At 38.9% G+C, this 17,354-nt stretch overlaps 1 protein-coding gene across 4 annotated transcripts in view; it reads left to right on the top strand.

Moving 5' to 3' along the window:
• The window catches only part of SYNCRIP (synaptotagmin binding cytoplasmic RNA interacting protein), a gene marked incomplete at both ends in the record, with an annotated part of 39,720 nt that extends 39,305 nt beyond the window's left edge, over positions 1-415 (top strand). For 3 of the 4 annotated variants that reach the window (XM_080699869.1, XM_080699867.1, XM_080699871.1), the window contains one exon: positions 374-415. In XM_080699869.1, the coding sequence (XP_080555995.1) occupies positions 374-415 (42 nt within the window). The remainder of the gene's footprint in view (positions 1-373) is intronic. The other variant, XM_080699868.1, reaches the window with a different exon arrangement.
• Positions 416-17,354: the final 16,939 nt, after the last annotated feature.

The raw sequence follows: 17,354 nt of genomic DNA, 5'->3' as shown, positions 1-17,354 counted from the left end.
TAGGATTGATTACCTTATGTCTCGAAAATGGGAACTTCTTACAATTTAATGGAGGTAGATTCCTTAAAGTGTAATTTATATTAGGTTTTCAAAGAATTTTAAATAAAAATCACTGGGAAAAAATGGGGTTTTTCAAACCCCAACTCAGTCATTCCTTTTCTTCTCCCAAAGGAGCAAAAAAAAATAGCAAACCAAAACTCAAAGCAAGTGAAAAGAACAAGAAAAATGAAGTAGTTTCTAAAGCAACATTTTTTGTTAGAATGTCTATTAGGAATTACTGTTAAAGCTTTTTATTTTTAATGTATCATTATGTATGTACACATAATTAATTTAAAATGACTTATCTAACTGATTCCTTTTGTTACCTGGCTAGCAGGGAAAAGGGGTCGAGGCCGGTCCTGACCTGTTACAATGAAGACTGACTTGCTATGTCGGATTACACCAGAAGCTTGCAGTGGAGTAATGGTAAGGAAATCAAGCAACCTTAAATATCTCGGCTGTATAGGAGCATATTCTATTGCAGAAGACCTTCCTATGAAGATCATGGAATCAAATACGGGACATTGAACTAATACTTGGACTTTGATATGAATTTCTTTAACAATTTTCTCTGCAGTGCAAGTTATTAAACTAAAGCTACTCTATTTTCCAAATGTGTTCCAACAGAAATCTTCATAACTTCTAGCATGGTATCTTAATAAAGAATAAAGTTCTTTAAAAAATCTGCTCTAAGTAGATTTTTCCCCTGTTTTTTTAAGTTAAGGATCCCAGCAGTGGTATTCGGAAATATTCTCTTGAATTTGTGCATTTAAATTTTATTGCAGTGGTATAGATGAATGCCACTGTTGGTATCCTTAAATTTTATTTCTGCTCACCAAGGTTAATCATGATTGTCTATATCTTTTTTATAGTAATCACTTTTGAATTGTGTTCAGATATGCAGTTTCAGGTGTAATCATCAGAGCTGGTTAGTCAGGCATTCCAGATAGTGGTTCTTTTCAGAACCTTTTTTAAAGGGTTGGTTAACTACCTCAGTAGCAGAGGATTGAACTATACCCTGTCTGTACTGTACATAGAAAATCTTTGTAGATAAAAGCAAGGCTTGTTAAATATGATATGAGGGTAAGATTTTAATATACCAAATGTAACATTCTTAGTTGCCTTTAGTTTCAGAGGCTTGTAAGACTTCCTCATGACCATCATAACAGGCCTTGCTTTTGTCGTATTTTGTGGCTGAAAAAGCAGCCTTGCTTCTTCAGATATTGTAGTTATTTGGATGTATAATAGTTTAGCAAGATGTTACTTTTGTAAGACATCAGATGTTCAAAAAAGTGCATCCGAACTTGTACTAAATACTGCAGTGTCCCTTTATAAAAAGTCAGACTAAAACTGACAACTGTACAGCAGAGCCTGACATTTGGATATTTTGAAGTTTTTTCATAAATCATAGAAATTAGTATATGGCTGTAGTTTAGCTTTTTAGGTAAAAGGTATGTTTCATTAGTGCATTTCTTACTGCTGATCACTGTAAAAATGTGAGTCAGCTTTCCATTTCTTATGCAGGTCATGATAACTTGTAGAATAGAGTACAATCATTTGTGCTATGTTTTTAATTTTCTAAAGCACCTTGATGACAGTGAGTGTTCAGTGGTGAAGCATCCTCTATTGAATCACCCTCAAAAATTTTTTTGCCAAGTCCCAAGTTGATAGCTTAAAGTCAAAAGTTAAAATTATAGTCTAATTGGGACTCGGTATAAAGAAATCCCTTCTCCCCTTCCCCAAAGGGATACTGCAGTTATATCACATACCCAATAGGCACCACGATGAAGATCAGAGCTTATACTTAAGGTTTTATACACACCAGTTCCCCAGTAAATGCAAATTTAACAAGAAAATTAGACATGTCATATGTTCAAAATGCTCATGGCAAACAATCATTTTGCATTCCTGCAAATAAAATTGTTTTATACTGTAAGCTGGAGGCGAGTGTAACTTATTTTTGTAATAAAGTTTTTATTTTTTTTATGTGTCATTAATATAAATGTGTGTTAGTATAGAAATCTTCTGGTTTAAAAACTTAGAATTGCACACATTTCAGTATGTTTATTTGTACTTACATAATTTTAGAATAGTGGTTGCCAATAGCCTGTATGTTTCACATTAATTGGTTTTTTTTGTTACCTTAATAAACCATTTTAGTATGTTGTATGTCAGTTACTGGGATAGCTGGGACATAGAGTGTAATTTAAAATTTGTCAATATTCATTGGAATATATGTAAATGTGCCTTGCCGGTTATTGAAACTTACCTAAAAATGAGTATGGGGTGACAAAAATTTGTTCCTGGTGCTTATGAAACTTTCTGCCACTGATTTTATATATTACCCTGTGCTTTTTTAAAGTACATCTCTCTAATATTAGTGTAAGTTTGAGGGCTACACAAAACATTTACATTTCATTCTAACATGAGTATAATAGGTTGTGTAAAGTGGGGAGACTAAATGTAGCCTTCAGTAAAATTGAATCTCAGTGTAATCCTTGGTGCTGGCATTTCCCAGATCCAAGGAGTTAAATGATCCCATCCAAGAGGTCATTGCCATGCCTATTGGCACTTAACTGTCATACCATTATTAAGGGACACTGTCAAGGTGTTTAAGTTAATTCTCAGAATTATTTGTTGGGATTTTAGGGCAGGTTTGTTTGACTTAAAGTAAGAATTGCATTGTCAAAGTTGAAAGATGAACACTTTTGTGAGTTCACAAATGTGTTCTTTAAGAAAACATTAAAATAACAAGCTCTGTGGGTTACCAAGTCTTATTTGGCATTCTTAGTTTGGGGACTTGGGAGGGGAAACATGATATAGAAATTGTGAAGAGTTGATGGTTATCCTTAAAGAAGGCTAATGTAAACAGTGGTGATGAAATATATACACACTCAAGTGAAATTACTTGACAGTGTTCATTTGAATAACTTTGAATTCAAGCCATTATTATTACTTTTAAAATTAAATATCATTTGCACTGTTCTGATAATGGGTGCAGTTTTTGAGCAATATAATCAGAGCTAAATATGCATGTAGTGATTAGTGATGTGAACAATTAAGTTCTGAAAAGAAATACTAACTGGTATTTTCAAACTTAAATTTCTGTAGTAAAATCAGTATCAAACTCTCAGAGATCAAGGAAAACAGGCAATGCATATAAACATAATTTTGAATGTTGTGTGGCCTATAAAGCAATAATGCAATTTATATGGAATGTCATGGGATATGAGAAATGGAAATGCAAAAGTAATCTTTTAGTAAATGTCAACATGTTAAAAGGGGGAATGTTAACTAATGTAGGTTATTGCTATTTGTGATTTGTTTATGGGTTCTTGGCTTTGACAGCTTCAAAGAATGGACAGATGACAAGTTTAAAAAATTGTAAATATTGTCAAGGAAAGGGTCTTACATTCAACAGTCAAATCCCTTCCTTGGGGTGAAAAGTGTATCCTTAAAGCATTCTGATTTTTAAAAAGAAAACTTAAGTTACTTAACCAAAACAGACGCAAGATTTTGTTTCTACAGACTACTTGGCAATCAAAAACAACCATAAGTTTATCAGTTTTCAGAAAGTTGATTTGTGAGAAAATTGCATTATTTGTATTCTCCCAAACATGCTTTTTGTGGAAGTTTTTTAGCCATGGCTACTGAATGAGGTGTTTAAAATGGAGAATTGAGCACAAAAAGAGATGTTGCACACTTATGATGGCAGCTGTAGCATCATGAGGGATTTTTTGATTACTGCAAATCTGACCTAATTTTTCTCATGTTAAAATAGGAGCAACATAGAAATGGATTGATAGAGTGATTTGGGTGATTTAATTGTATATATTTAATAGTAGGATGAAAATCAGATTACAATGGCAAAATTGACAAATTCTGTATAGCTTTTTTGACTGCTGAGCCAAAGTCACTGTTAAACAGACTCTTAACAGAAGATCACCTTGTTATTACAGAGTATGACATGTAGTCTGCATTTTGTGGGGATAAATTAAAAAGTGGAAGGTTTCATGGAGAAAGCTAACTCCAGAGTAAGTATGATTGATTGCTCAGGTTCCTATAACTTCCAAGAATACCCATCATGACTGTTTTCTTCCCCACTTATATATACCATAAGATTTTTTATCTGACTCTAGGAATCCAGTGGGGTGGGTGTAAGGTTAATGAATAAAGAACTTAGGTAATGATTCATAAAAGCAACAGACTTATATGGGGATGGTGTTTAAGGTGTAAAACTTAACTCAGTAATCATACCACTCAACAGGGCATGCCACTACTTGAGATGCTAATTATGAACCAGTGCTCATAGATATTTTTTACTGGGCAAGTTAGTAGATGGACTTTTGGTGTCTGTCACTTTTTAAAATTAATTCATAATTATAATAGCACCACAGTCTGCCTTCAGTAATACACCTAAAATATTCAGGACCAGAAGCATTCAGCTGAAAAAAAAAAAAACAATCTTTTGCAAGTACAAATCCAGTATTATTACTAACACTCTGGGTCAAGATAGGGTTTTTAATGATAATTTACAGTAGTCTGATCAACATATAGAAGTCTGGCATTGAGAAACAAAAGCTTGTACCTGACTAGTGCTTTAATTTAAAGAAATAATTAGTTGTTAGCTTATTTAAATTGTTTTACATTTATTTATCCATAGAATTTATATTTATTTCATTCCTTTCATCTCACTGAAAACTGTCTGGAGGCTCTTTGATTTGGATTTGATGTGTGAAGTACTGTCTTTTGCCAAAAACCTCAAATTGTTTTTTTTTTTTTTTCAACGTAGTGGGTTTGTGCTTGTTTGGAGATCAGTTCAAGAACTATCTGTACTATCTGTACTGCCTCTGATGTTAAGATTTTATGTATAGCATAAGGAAGCTAGCTCTGACTATATTTTCCTAAGAATAAAGACCTATTTTTGTAGCATGTCTTAGGATCTCCAGGAGTCCAAGAGTTATTGTGAGTGTCCTCCATTTCATCATTTTTTCACTTAACAGCTTTTAAATAGACATTTGGAATTTTTAGAGATCTCGCGTTTGATCCAAGCATACATTCAAGGGAACTAGCAAATGGTTAAAAAAAAAAAAAAAAAACGATAGTCCCAAATGCAAGCATATATAACTGGGACATGTATAGAATAACTGAATTGGGCTGGTCTTCACTGAACTCTTGTTGATGGGAATACTCTCTGGTCACCTATATAACCATTAGATTTGATAAATTTAATGGTAATTTTGTTCTACTTTTCTGGGAACATGCTTTCACACTTTCATTATTCTCGTCGTTTATCACGTAAAATTATGAAAATGAGATCGAAGGTGCAAGTAACTCAGAAGAAACCTGTTTTAATGTGCTCTTTTAGATAACGAAATGAGGCTAGGTAAAGTGAACTCATCTGAATGTTAAGCTAAATTGATGATTCATCAAATAATGGGGAGATTTGTAAATATTTTCAGAACATTTGGCTCAGATAGCTTCTACATTATCTTATAGGTGGTGGGGATGTGGAAATAGTTTGAGCCACTCCACAATTAAACATCAAATTTTAAGTTTTGTCAATGCTTAGTGCAGAGTTTAGATTCCATTTGGGATTATTGAAATTTGTATTTAAATAAGACTTCTTTTGGGTATGGAAGAAGTCCTAATAAACCATTTTGAAAATTAGTGTCTCTAAGTGTTAGAATTTCCTAAAATCTGTAGGCTGCATGTTGTGCATGCCTGTAATCCTAGTACTTGGGATGCTGAAACAGGATCATAGTTTTAAGGATAGCCACAGCATGTAGTGAGACTCCTAAATTAGACCCTGTTTCAAAATAGGGTTGGAATAGTGCAGAGGTAGAAAGACCCTGGGTTTAATTCCCAGTACCAGAAAACAACCCAAGTGTTCATGAATTGCTTCATTAGGCTTTCAGTTATATTTTGAAAAGATTAACAATTTCAATTTAGAGAGGAAACTTCCTAAGCGATATTTACAAATAAAAACTAGTTTTTGTTTTTAAGGATAAAAGGCAAAGGATTTGGGATGGGCAAACCATTACTACAGTTTATAGAATAAACCAGGGTGTGTTGACAAAACCTGTAGATGTGAGTTTGTAGATCATACATCAGATCAGGTCTTAGGGCCTGGCATGGTGGCGCACACATGTAATCCCAGCATTTGGGGAGCTGAGACAGGAGATCATGGTTCACAGACAGCCTCAGCTACTTGGGCTCTTTGCAACTTCATGAGATCCTGTTTATGAATAAAAATAAAAAGTGCTGGGGTGATAAAGGTCATTTAATGATTAAATGAGAATTTGGGGGGGGAGGGTTGATCATACTGGGGGATTGAATTTAGGGATGTGGGATGTTAAATCTCTTGAGTTATACCCCAGCCCTCTTTTACTTTGAAATTTGCCAAGTTGCACTCACTGGCTTTGAAACTGCAATTTGAATTATATAAGCACGCTACCACCCCTGGCATATAGATAAATATCATTTGAACACAAAATTGCTAAAGCTAGTTGCATTTGTATGATGATTAAAATAAACGTACGTGTGTGTGTGTGTGTGTGTGTGTGTGTGTGTGTTAGTTACAGGGAATTGAGCCCAGGGCCTTGAATAAGCTAGACAAACAACTACATCCACAGCACTTGAGACTTTTTATGTGTTTCTAAGCCTTGTTTGGGGGTCCTGCCTCAGTCTTTTATATGCAAGCCACCATACCTTATAAGACTTCATTCTTAAGAGAGTGTTGTATTGCTGGGGATTCAAACCAGGGGCCTTCTACATCAGAGGTACACCTCTCTCATTTGTTCTTGGAAACAGTATTGCTAAATTGGGTGGTGGCACATGATTGTAATCCAGTACTTGGGAAGCTGAGACAGGGTCACACAGGTTCGAAGCCAGCCTCAGCAATTTAGTGAGGCCCTGTTTCCAAGTAAGTATGGGAGTGTAGCCTGGAGGTAGAAGGCCCCCGGGTTCCATCTCCAGTAATACACACATAAAAGAAATTGGAGGCCGGGTGCGGTGGCACACACTTGGGAGGCAGAGACAGGAGGATCAGGCATATTCAAAGCCAGCCTCGCTGGCTTAAGAGACCCTGTTTCCAAATAAAATATTTAAAAAATAGGTCTGGGAGTGTAGCCTGGAGGTAGAGAGGAATTAGACTCCTTGGAATTTCTTTAACTTGTTATGGAATAGGAAAACTTAATTACAATTTTATTTAATATTTGGAGTGCTCGTGGAGGGAAACCAGAAATGACAAATATGTCAAAAATCTAAAAACAGGCAGGATACTCTTAAAAATCTACAACTATAAGGGCATGTAACATACTGTAGTATTTTGTTTTGGTTGTGGTACTATTGTGTATCTTAGTTGTAACCCCAGCCCTTTTTAATTTGAATCAGGGTTTCACTAGGTTGCCGAAAGTCTTAGTAAATTAGGCTGTTCTTGAATCTGGGATCCTCCCAGATACGTAATTTATAGCCTCTCAAGTACTGGGATTACAGGTGTGCAGCACCATGCCTAGCTTACAGGATAGTTGTTTTTTTTTTTCCCCTCAAAAAGAGATCATATTTGCAGATTTTAGGAATCCTTTAACATTGATAAGTGCAGTTCTGTCTTAGCATCCTGCCTGACTTCATGGTTATTTATACATAAAACATGAGTCTTATTCTAAAATCACAGCATGTGACATTTTAGTGAATCTTGATTTTTAAAACCAATTTACAAGCCAGGCATGGTGGTGCACGCTTGTAATCCCAGCATTCGGGAGGCTGAGACCGGAGGATTGCAGTTCGCAAGCAGCCTCAGCTACTTAGTTTTAGGCCCTCTGTAACTTTGACCCTGTTTCAAAATAATTAAAAAATAGGGCAGTGGGTGTAACTCGAAAGTAGATTGTTCCTGGGTTCCATCCTCAGACCTGCAAAGAAAAAAAAAAAGTTCCTTGTCGGCAGGGAAATATGAATATTGCTAGGCAGGTAATTTAAAACATTAGTTTGGTAGGAGTTTGGTATATTTGCTGAATTAAATGATGAGGTCATATTTAGGGAATTCTTTTAAAATAAAAGCACAAATTGTGTGTGCTGGGGATTGAACCCAGGGGCATTGTATAAACTAAACCTCTTTCATTTTTTATTTTGAAACAGGGAGGGTATTACTAAATTGTTGAGGGAGGTCATACACCAACATGCCTGGCTCAAAGTTTTTACAAGGTTTTTGGGTGTTGTACTTTGTAAATAAGAGTAAGTAATAATGCCTGCAGAAGCATGCAGGCCAGATTACTAAAAAATAAGGTCTTGAGATCAGCTACTTCTAAGATTGTTTAATATATTTTAAACATTGTTCAGTATGTTTTAAAATAGAAAAATTTGTTTACATCTCTACAAGTAGCCACAGTTGGTAAAAGTAGAAAAGAAGCAGGCTTTTGTATTACTGTATCTAGTTTTGAGTATTGCTGGATAGGTGTGGTGTTTGTGCTATATTTTCTTGGTTGATGATTTAACCCAGTAGTTCTCTTTTTGTTGTAAGTTGATTCCAAGTACTATTGATAGTACTTTAAAAAGTGTAATAGAGCTGGGTGCGGTGGCGCACGCTTGTACTCCCAGTACTAGGGAGGCCAAGACACGAGGATCGCACAGGTTCGAAGCCAGCCTCAGCTACTTAGTGAAGCTCTCGGCAACTTAGTGAGACCCTGTTTCTAAATAAAATATAAAATAGGCCTAGGAATGTATATCAGAGGTAGAAAGCTCCCAGGTTCCAATCGCAGTACCAGAAAAAAATAGTGCAATAATCTTTATATGGAAAACATTGGAAACATCACAGGATATGAAAGTCTACACATCCTAGTACACTCCTAAAAATAACTATAGCTGTGGTCGTTACCTCTGCCCTGTGTGTGTGTTACTGGGTATTGAGTCCAGGAGATTCTACCATCAAGCTACACCCACAGCCCTATTATACCTTTATATTGAAATGATCTCCTTAGGTTGAAAGTCTTCACTGTTTGCTGAGGCTGTCCTCCAACCTACAATCCTCCTGTCTCAGTCTCCCAAATGCTGGATTACAAGTATTTACCACCACGCCTGGTTTGCCACCTCTTAATTATACTAAGTTTAAATAGCCCTCTGCCTCTTGTGAAGAATTTACCTTACACTAATCCTGTTCTCCTTACCTATTTTAAAATAATTTAGTTACCTTTATTATTTGAAATATATTTAATCTCTTTTTCTTCTTAAGATAAGGAAATGGCACACATTTTTTTTTCTTTCCCAATTCCTGTTAGCTGTTTTATCTGCTGTTAGGTTTAGAGCACTGCAACTATCATGTTTTGCCTCTAGACCAAAGATGGCCAAGGTTTAGAGCACTGCAACTATCATGTTTTGCCTCTAGACCAAAGATGGCCAAACATAACACATAATCTGTTTTGCCAAAATCTGTGGCCCTTTGGAGATCAGAGGTTTTTTTTTATTTAAATATTTTTCATTTTTGTACTGTGGATTAAACCCAGAGGTATTGTACCTCAAAGCTACACACCCAGCCCTATTTTTTCTTATTTGGAAACGATCTCACTAGGTTGCCAAGAGCCTTGCTAAATTGCTGAGGCCGGCTTTGAACTTGTGATCCTTCTGTCTCAGGCACCCAAGTACTGGGATTACAATCCTTTGCCACCAGGTCTGGCCGAAGGACAGAATTCTCAGGAGGAGTCAAAATGAATTCTCTTATATTCCATCATTTGTTTAGATGCATGCTATTACTAAAATAGGAACCAAAACTTTGATCTTTATTCTTGAGTGCTGATTACTTGTGTTTTTGTTACCAAAAGAAACGAAACCTTCCTGAGCTCTTCTGTTACTTCATCTGTTTTGTTTAATCCTCCATGTATGATTCATCCTGAGGTTCTTTTTTCCTGTGGCATTGCTGATGTCCACTCTTTCTTTTATACTTGTATTTATTCCATGTGTTCTTAGGTTTATTTTTTTCTTGTGTTATATTTTCAGAAAGGTTTCTAGTAACAGTTATTAGAAAGTCATGCATACTGAGAAATGTCTTTTTTGCTCTTGCTGCCCCCTGCTGGGTTTTGAATTCAGGGTACTCTATGACTGAGTAACATACTGAGCCTGTGTGTGTGTGTGTGTCACACACACACACACACACACACACACACAGTTTTAGTAAGTTGCCCAGCTGAACAGGAGTGTTTGTATGTATACAAACAACTTTTTTTCTTGATTTTTTTTTTTTAATTGTCAGAGGGCAATACCTGTTTACAGGTGCTATCTCACTACTGATCTGCACCTGCAACTTCTTTCCTCTTTCAGGAATGTTACTACATTAATACTGCAGTGAGTACAGACACCTGGTTGGTGTACTTGCCCAACAGCCTTGAACCTCCTGGGCTTAAGTATTTATCATTCTTGAAAGCTAGAGGGTTTTTTTTTTTTTTCCCTCGTGGTACTGCTGATTGAACCCAGTGGCATTCTACCTCTGAGCTACACTCCCAGCCCTATTTTTTATTCTTTATTTTGAAACAGGGTCTCACTGAGTTGGAAAGGGCCTCACTAAGTAGTTGAGGGTGTCTGGTGTCTGTGAACCACAATCTTCTGGTCTCAATCCCCCAAATGCTGGGATTACAAGAGTGTGCCACCACACTGGCTGGAGATTTTTTAGAAGTTACCAGTTTCTAGTACTTGAAGGCTGAGACAGGAGGATTGCAGATGGGAGACCAGCCTCAGTAACTTAAGCCCTCTGCAACTGAGACTGCTTCCAAATAAAAAAATAAGGCTGGGAGTGTCTCTGAGGTAGAATGCCCCTGGGTTCTATTCCTAGTACCACAAAGTAATAAGTGTTAACAGTTTCTAAGCTAGGCCTGGTGGCACACACTTTGCAGTATCAGTACTTGGGAGGCTGAGACAGGAGGATCTCAGGTCCAAAGTCATCCTCAGGAATTTGGTTAGACCATCATCAACTTAGCGAAACCCTGTTCAAGTATGATGTAGAGCTTAGAGGTAGACTGCTGCTGGGTTCAATCCCAGCGTCACACACAAAAAACCTGACAGTTTCTTATCAAATGAGTTGAACTAATTATAAGTTTATATTTCTGTGAAAGAAAGATATTGGTTTTTTGTTTGTTTGTTTTGTTTTTTGCGGTACTGGGGATGGAACCCAGGGGCATTCTACCTCCGAACTACACCCCCAGCCTTGTTTTTATTTATTATTTTTTTTTATTATTTACTTTGGAACACTGTCTCACTGAGTTGCAAAGGGCCTCACTAAGTAGCTGAGGCTGTCCATGAACCTCGATCCTCCTGTCTCAGCCTCCAGAATGCTGGGATTACAAGTGTGCACCACCACGGCAAGCTGAAAGAAGAATGTTGTTGAAGGTAATTTGAATATTACTGGACCTACCCACTGAAATGACTGACTGCCAAGTTCTGTATGAAAAAAAGACATCATAGCAGTCTTTATTTTTAGCATGGGAGCAGAGAGGCAGATAAGGCACTCTTTCCAAAAACAGCACTCATTTGTAGAAGTCCTGACTCCTCTCAGGTTATTACTCACTTTGAGAAGGGAGGTAGACCTTAAAAGCAGTTTTACAACCACTAGTCACCTAAATTTCTTCCTCTTTCACTCCTGCAATCCAGGTCTTTTCTACTTTTTTTGTTCTATTTACCTTTTCCATGGAAAATGGCTCCCGTTCTTTGTAGATCAAAAACCAGTTTGAGCAGAGCACAGTAACATACACTTGTAATTCCAGCATTTGGGAGGCTGAGACAAGAGGATCATGGTTTGTGGACAGCCTCAGCTGCTTAGTGAGGCCTTTTGCAACTCAGTGAGACCATATATATATATATGTATATATATATGGCTGGGGGTGTAGCTCAGAGGTAGAATGCCCTTAGGTCCCATCCTCAGTGCCTCAAAATATAAACATGCAGCCTATGAAAAGAAAAAGAATAAAGGGTTGAGGATGTAGCTTGGAAGTAAATGACTCTGGGTTCCAACCCCAGTAAAACACACACACACACACACACACACACACACACACACGCACGCGCGCGCGCGCACGCGCGAACCTGATCAGAAAAAACAAGGAAGCCAGCCTTTCCTCTGTTATTGTTAATTTAGATGTTTTCTAAAAGCTATAGGGTCAGTATGTAACTGCAGATAAGACAGTTTTCTGTTTTCCTGTACTGGGGATGGAACCCAGGGGACATTCTACCTCTAAGCTGCATGCCCAGCCCTATATTTTATTTATTTTGTGGTACTGGGGGTCTAACCCAGAGGCTTTCTACCTCCGGGCTATACTCCCAGACCTATTTTATTTGGAAACAGGGTCTCAGCTGCTGAGAGCCTCACTAAGTAGCTGAAGCTGGCTTCGAACCTATGTAGTCCTGTCTCAGCCTCCCAAATACTGGGATTACAAGCATGTGCCACCACGCCCAGCTTTTTAGAATTTATTTTGAAACAGTCTCACAGAGTTGCAAAGGGTCTCACTAAGTAGCTGAAGCTCTTCTCAAACCTTCAATCCTCCTGTCTCAGCCTCCCAAATGCTGGGATTGAAAGCGTGCACCACCATAAGTACTTAAAACTGTCTAGTTTGAAACCCCACGTACTTATTAGATGATTAAAACATTTTTTCTGCCGGGCGTATTGGGCTTGTAATCCCAGCATTCAGGAGGCTGAGACCGGAGGATCGTGGTTCGTGGACAGCCTCAGCTACTCAGTGAGGCTCTCTGCAATTTAGACCCTGTTTCAAAGTAAAGAATAAAAAATAGGGCAGGGGGTGTAGCTCAGAGGTCAAATGCCCCTGGGTTCCATCCCCAGACCTGGGAGGGGGAAAATTATCTCTTTGGTGTGTGTGTGGTACTGTGTACTGAGCCCAGGGGCACAAGTCTCTGATTTGCACCCCCAGTTCTTTAATTTTTTTTTTTTGTGTGTGTGGGGGTGTGCTAGGGATTGAACCCTGGGGCATTCTACCTCTGAGCTACACTCCCCGCCCAATTTTTTATTTTTATTTTTTGGTGGTACTGGGGTTCCTGGAAGCCCTTCTACCTCCAGGCTACACTTGCAGACCTATTTTTATATTTTTATTTGGAAACAGGGTCTCTTAAACCAGCGAGACTGGCTTCAAACCTGCGCGATCCTCCTGTCTCCTCCCAAGCACTGGGATTAAGCACGGAATTACAAAAGTGCGCCACCAGGCCAGGTTGGCCCAATTTTTAATTCTTTTGTAAGGGTCTCACGAAGTTCCTGAGACTGGCTGAGGACCTATGATACTTTTGTCTGAGGCTCCCAAGTACTGGGATTACAAGCATGTACTATAATGCCTGGCTCATGTTTTTGTTTTGAAACAAGTCTACCTGGGTTTTGGAGAGTATAATCTCACTACATTGATGAGGCTTTCCTTAAACTGTGATCCCCCTGGCTCAGTTTCCTAAATACTAGGATTACAGGTGCACACCACCACACCTGGTTGAATGATGTCTTTTGTGTGTGTGTGTGTGGTACTGGAGACTGAACCTAGAGGCATTCTACCTCTAAACTGTATCCCCAGCTTTTGTTTTTGTTTTTGTGGTACTGGGGGTGGAACCCAGGGGCTTTTCTACCTCTGGGCTATACTTCCAGACCTATATTATATTTTATTTGGAAACAGGGTCTCACTAAGTTGCCAAGAGCTTCACTAAATAGCTGAGGCTGGGTTCAAACCTGTGTGATCCTCCTGTCTCAATCTCCCAAATGCTGGGGTTACAAGTGTGTGCCACCACTCCTGGCTCCCCAGCTTTTTAAAAATTGTTTTAAACTGGGCGTGGTGGCGCATGCTTGTAATCCCAGTACTTAGGTGGCTGAAACAGGAGGATCCCGGCCAGCCTCAGTTACTTAGGCTCTGCAACTCAGTGAGAACCTGTTTCAAAATAATAAAAACTAGGGCTGGGGTGCCTCTGGATTCCATTCCCAGTATGCAAAAAAAAAAAAAAAAAAAAAATTTTTTTTTTTTTTGTGGGTCTGGGGATGGAACTCAGGGGCATTTGACCTCTGAGCTATACCCCCTGCCCAGTTTTTGGTGGTACTGGGGGTGGAACCCAGAGGCTTTCTACCTCTGAGCTATACACTCCTAGACCTTTTTTTTTTATATTTTTATTTGGAAACAGGGTCTCACTAAGTTGCTGAGAGCCTCACTAAGTAGCTGAGGCTGGCTTTGAACCCGTGCGATCCTCCTGTCTCAGCTTCCCAAGCATGGGGATTACAAGCGTGCGCCACCACGCCCGGCTACCCTACCCAATTTTTTATTCTTTGTTTTGAAACCGGGTCTCACTGAGTTGCAGAGGGCCTCATTAAGTAGCTGAGGCTGTCCGCGAACCACGATCCTCCTGTCTCAGCCTCCCAAATGCTGGGATTACAAGCGTGCGCCACCATGCCTGGCTCAAAAGTTTGTTTTGAAACATGGTCTTGCTAGGTTGCTGAGAGTCTCACTAAATTGCTGAGTCTTTGAAGGTGTTTATGAAGCTGAGGCCTCCCATCTCAGCCTAAGTACTGGGATTACAGGACTCTGCCACCACCCAGCTCACCTCACATATTTGATGTGTTAGATTTTTGGTTTTTTTTTTTTTTTTTGCTTTACTTTCTTTCCCCTTGTGATATGTGGGTTTGAACCAAGGTCATTCTACATCTAAGTTATACCCTCAGCTGTTTTTTATTTTATTTTTAATTTTTATTATTTATTTATTTGTTTATTTATTTATATTTTTTGGTGGTATTGGGGGTGGAACCCAGAGGCTTTCTACCTCCGAGCTATACTCCCAGACCTTTTTTAAAATATTTATTTGGAAACAGGGTTTCACTAAGTTGCTGAAAGCCTCACTAAGTAGCTGAGGCTGGCTTCGAACCCATGTGATCCTCCTGTCTCAGCCTCCCAAGCGCAGGGATTACAAGCCTGCGCCACCATGCCCGGCTAAAATTTTTTGTTTTGAAACGGCATCTTCCTAGGTTATTGAGAGTCTAAGCTAATGTCCTGGGATTTTATCATATCCCAAACTGACTTCAACACAGAAATCCTTTTCAACCGAAGTATGGAAATCTTACTGTATGGGCACATTAAAACTGTTCAACATGTCTGATCAAACATCAAGGTAAAAGTTCTGGTGTTACCTTCTGGGTGGTATATATACAATTTTTTTTTCTTTGTTATGCTACTATAAATTTGTGACCTAGCTATATAGGTCAAAAAGCACCCCCCCCCCATGGTACTGGGATTGAAACCAGGGACATTCTACCTCCCAACTACATCACTACCTCCTTTTTATTTTTATTTACTTATTATTTTTTATTTTATTTTATTTTGCAGGTCTGGGGATGGAACCCAGGGGCATTTGACCTCTGAGCTTATACCTCCTGCCCACTTTTTTATTCTTTATTTTGAAACTGGGTCTCACTGAGTTGCAGAGGGCCTCACTGAGTAGCTGAGGCTGTCCGCGAACTGTGATCCTATGGTCTCAGCCTCCCGAATGCTGGGATTACAAGCGTGCGCCACCACGCCCACCTCTCCTTTTTATTTTAAATTTTCATTTGAAACAGGGTCTCACTAGGTTGCTGAGAGTCTCACTTCATTGCTAAGGCTGTCCTAAAACTTGTGATCCTCAGACTCCCATGTACTGGGATTACAGGAGTGCCACTATCAGCCCCATTCAAAAAACAATTTCTAACCTTAATTATGCTTAAATGTTACTTTGGAAAGCTAAGCATGATGACGCACACTTGTAATCCCAGTACTTGGGAGGCTGAGACAGGAAGATCACGCAAGTTCAAAACCAGCCTCAGCTACTTAGGATCTCAGCAGCTTAGTGAGACCCTGTTTCCAAATAAAATGTAAAATAGATTTGAGAGTGTAGCCCTGGGGTAGTAGGCACCTGGGTTCCATCCCCAGTACCCCCAACCCCACACACAAACTTTTGGAAGCAAAGCTGTAGATTTGAAACAGTTGGCAACATTTGACTTGCAAGAAGAACCTTCAGAGCCATTTAATTATTACTGTTAACTCTTTCAATTCATTTTTTGGTGGAGTATGTAATTATAGCCTTGTCCAAACTCCAGCATGGTAAATAATTCCATAAGAGCTGTGGATCTTGGCAATATCACATATTTAAATATATTACCGTCATTTTATGAGTAAGACTTTGTGTTAAAATATTTGAAGCCGGGAGTGGTGGAACATTCTTGTAATCCCAGCGCTTGGGAGGCTGAGACAGGGAGGATCGATCGCACAGGTTCAAAGCCAACCTCAGCTACTTAGACCCTCTGCAACTTAGTGAGACCATGTTTCCAAATAAAGTATAAAATAGGTCTGGGAGTAGAAAGCCCCTGGGTTCCATCCCCAGTAACACACACACACACACACACACACACACACACACACACACACACACACAAAATTGAAAACCCAGTATTTGAAAGAGACCATGAAGAGCTGGGCATTGTGACACATGTTTGTAATCCCAGCATTTGGGAGACAGAGACAGGAGGATCGTGGTTCATGGACAGCCTCAGCTACTTAGGCCCTTTGCAACTCAGTGAGACCCTGTTTAAAAATAAAGAATTAAAATAGGCTGGGGTGTAGCTCAGAGGTGGAATGCTTCTGGGTTCCATTCCCAGCACCGCAAAAAAAAAGGCGGGGGGACCATTGAGGATATTTGTCATAGGCCTCTGAAGCTACTAAAGTTCCACAAAAAATGCCTGTAGCAGCCTGGCGTGGTGGTGCACGCTTGTAATCCCCGCGCTTGGGAGGTGGAGACAGGAGGATAGCGCAGGTTCGAAGCCAGCCGCGCTGGCTTAAGAGACCCTGTTTCCACATAAAAAGTATAAAATGGGTCTGAGAGTGTAGCCCCCAGGTAGAAGGGCTTCCAGGACTCCCAGTACCACCAAAAAAAAAAAAAAAAAAAACACAAACAAACAAAAAAAACCCGCCTGTAGCACTGCAGCCTCAGTGTTTCTGTGAGCGTTCTTCGGGAAGCTTCCTTTTTAGCTTCAAGAAATAACTAAATGCTAATCTTTTGAATTATACGTTAATTTTGTTTAAAATGAAAAAAGTGATAGAACTGCCCTTTCAACAGCTGAATATATTAGAGTTCTTAATAATCTTAAATATTTAGGGACACATCTTGACTGTTTGACAGAATTGAAGAGTATAGGTCATATGACTCTGATAATGCTAACCAAAAAAAAAAAAACAGACTTTAGAATTTTGTGTTCAGCCAGGCGTTTGTGGCGCAGCTTGTAATCCCAGCATTTGGGAGGCTGAGACCCGAGGATGGCAGTTCGTGGACAGCCTCAG

The sequence above is a fragment of the Muscardinus avellanarius genome (assembly GCF_963383645.1).
Source record: "Muscardinus avellanarius genome assembly, chromosome: 8".
Lineage (NCBI taxonomy): Eukaryota > Metazoa > Chordata > Mammalia > Rodentia > Gliridae > Muscardinus > Muscardinus avellanarius.
Note: the sequence above shows the minus strand (reverse complement) of the source record. Positions and strands in the feature narration are given on the sequence as shown.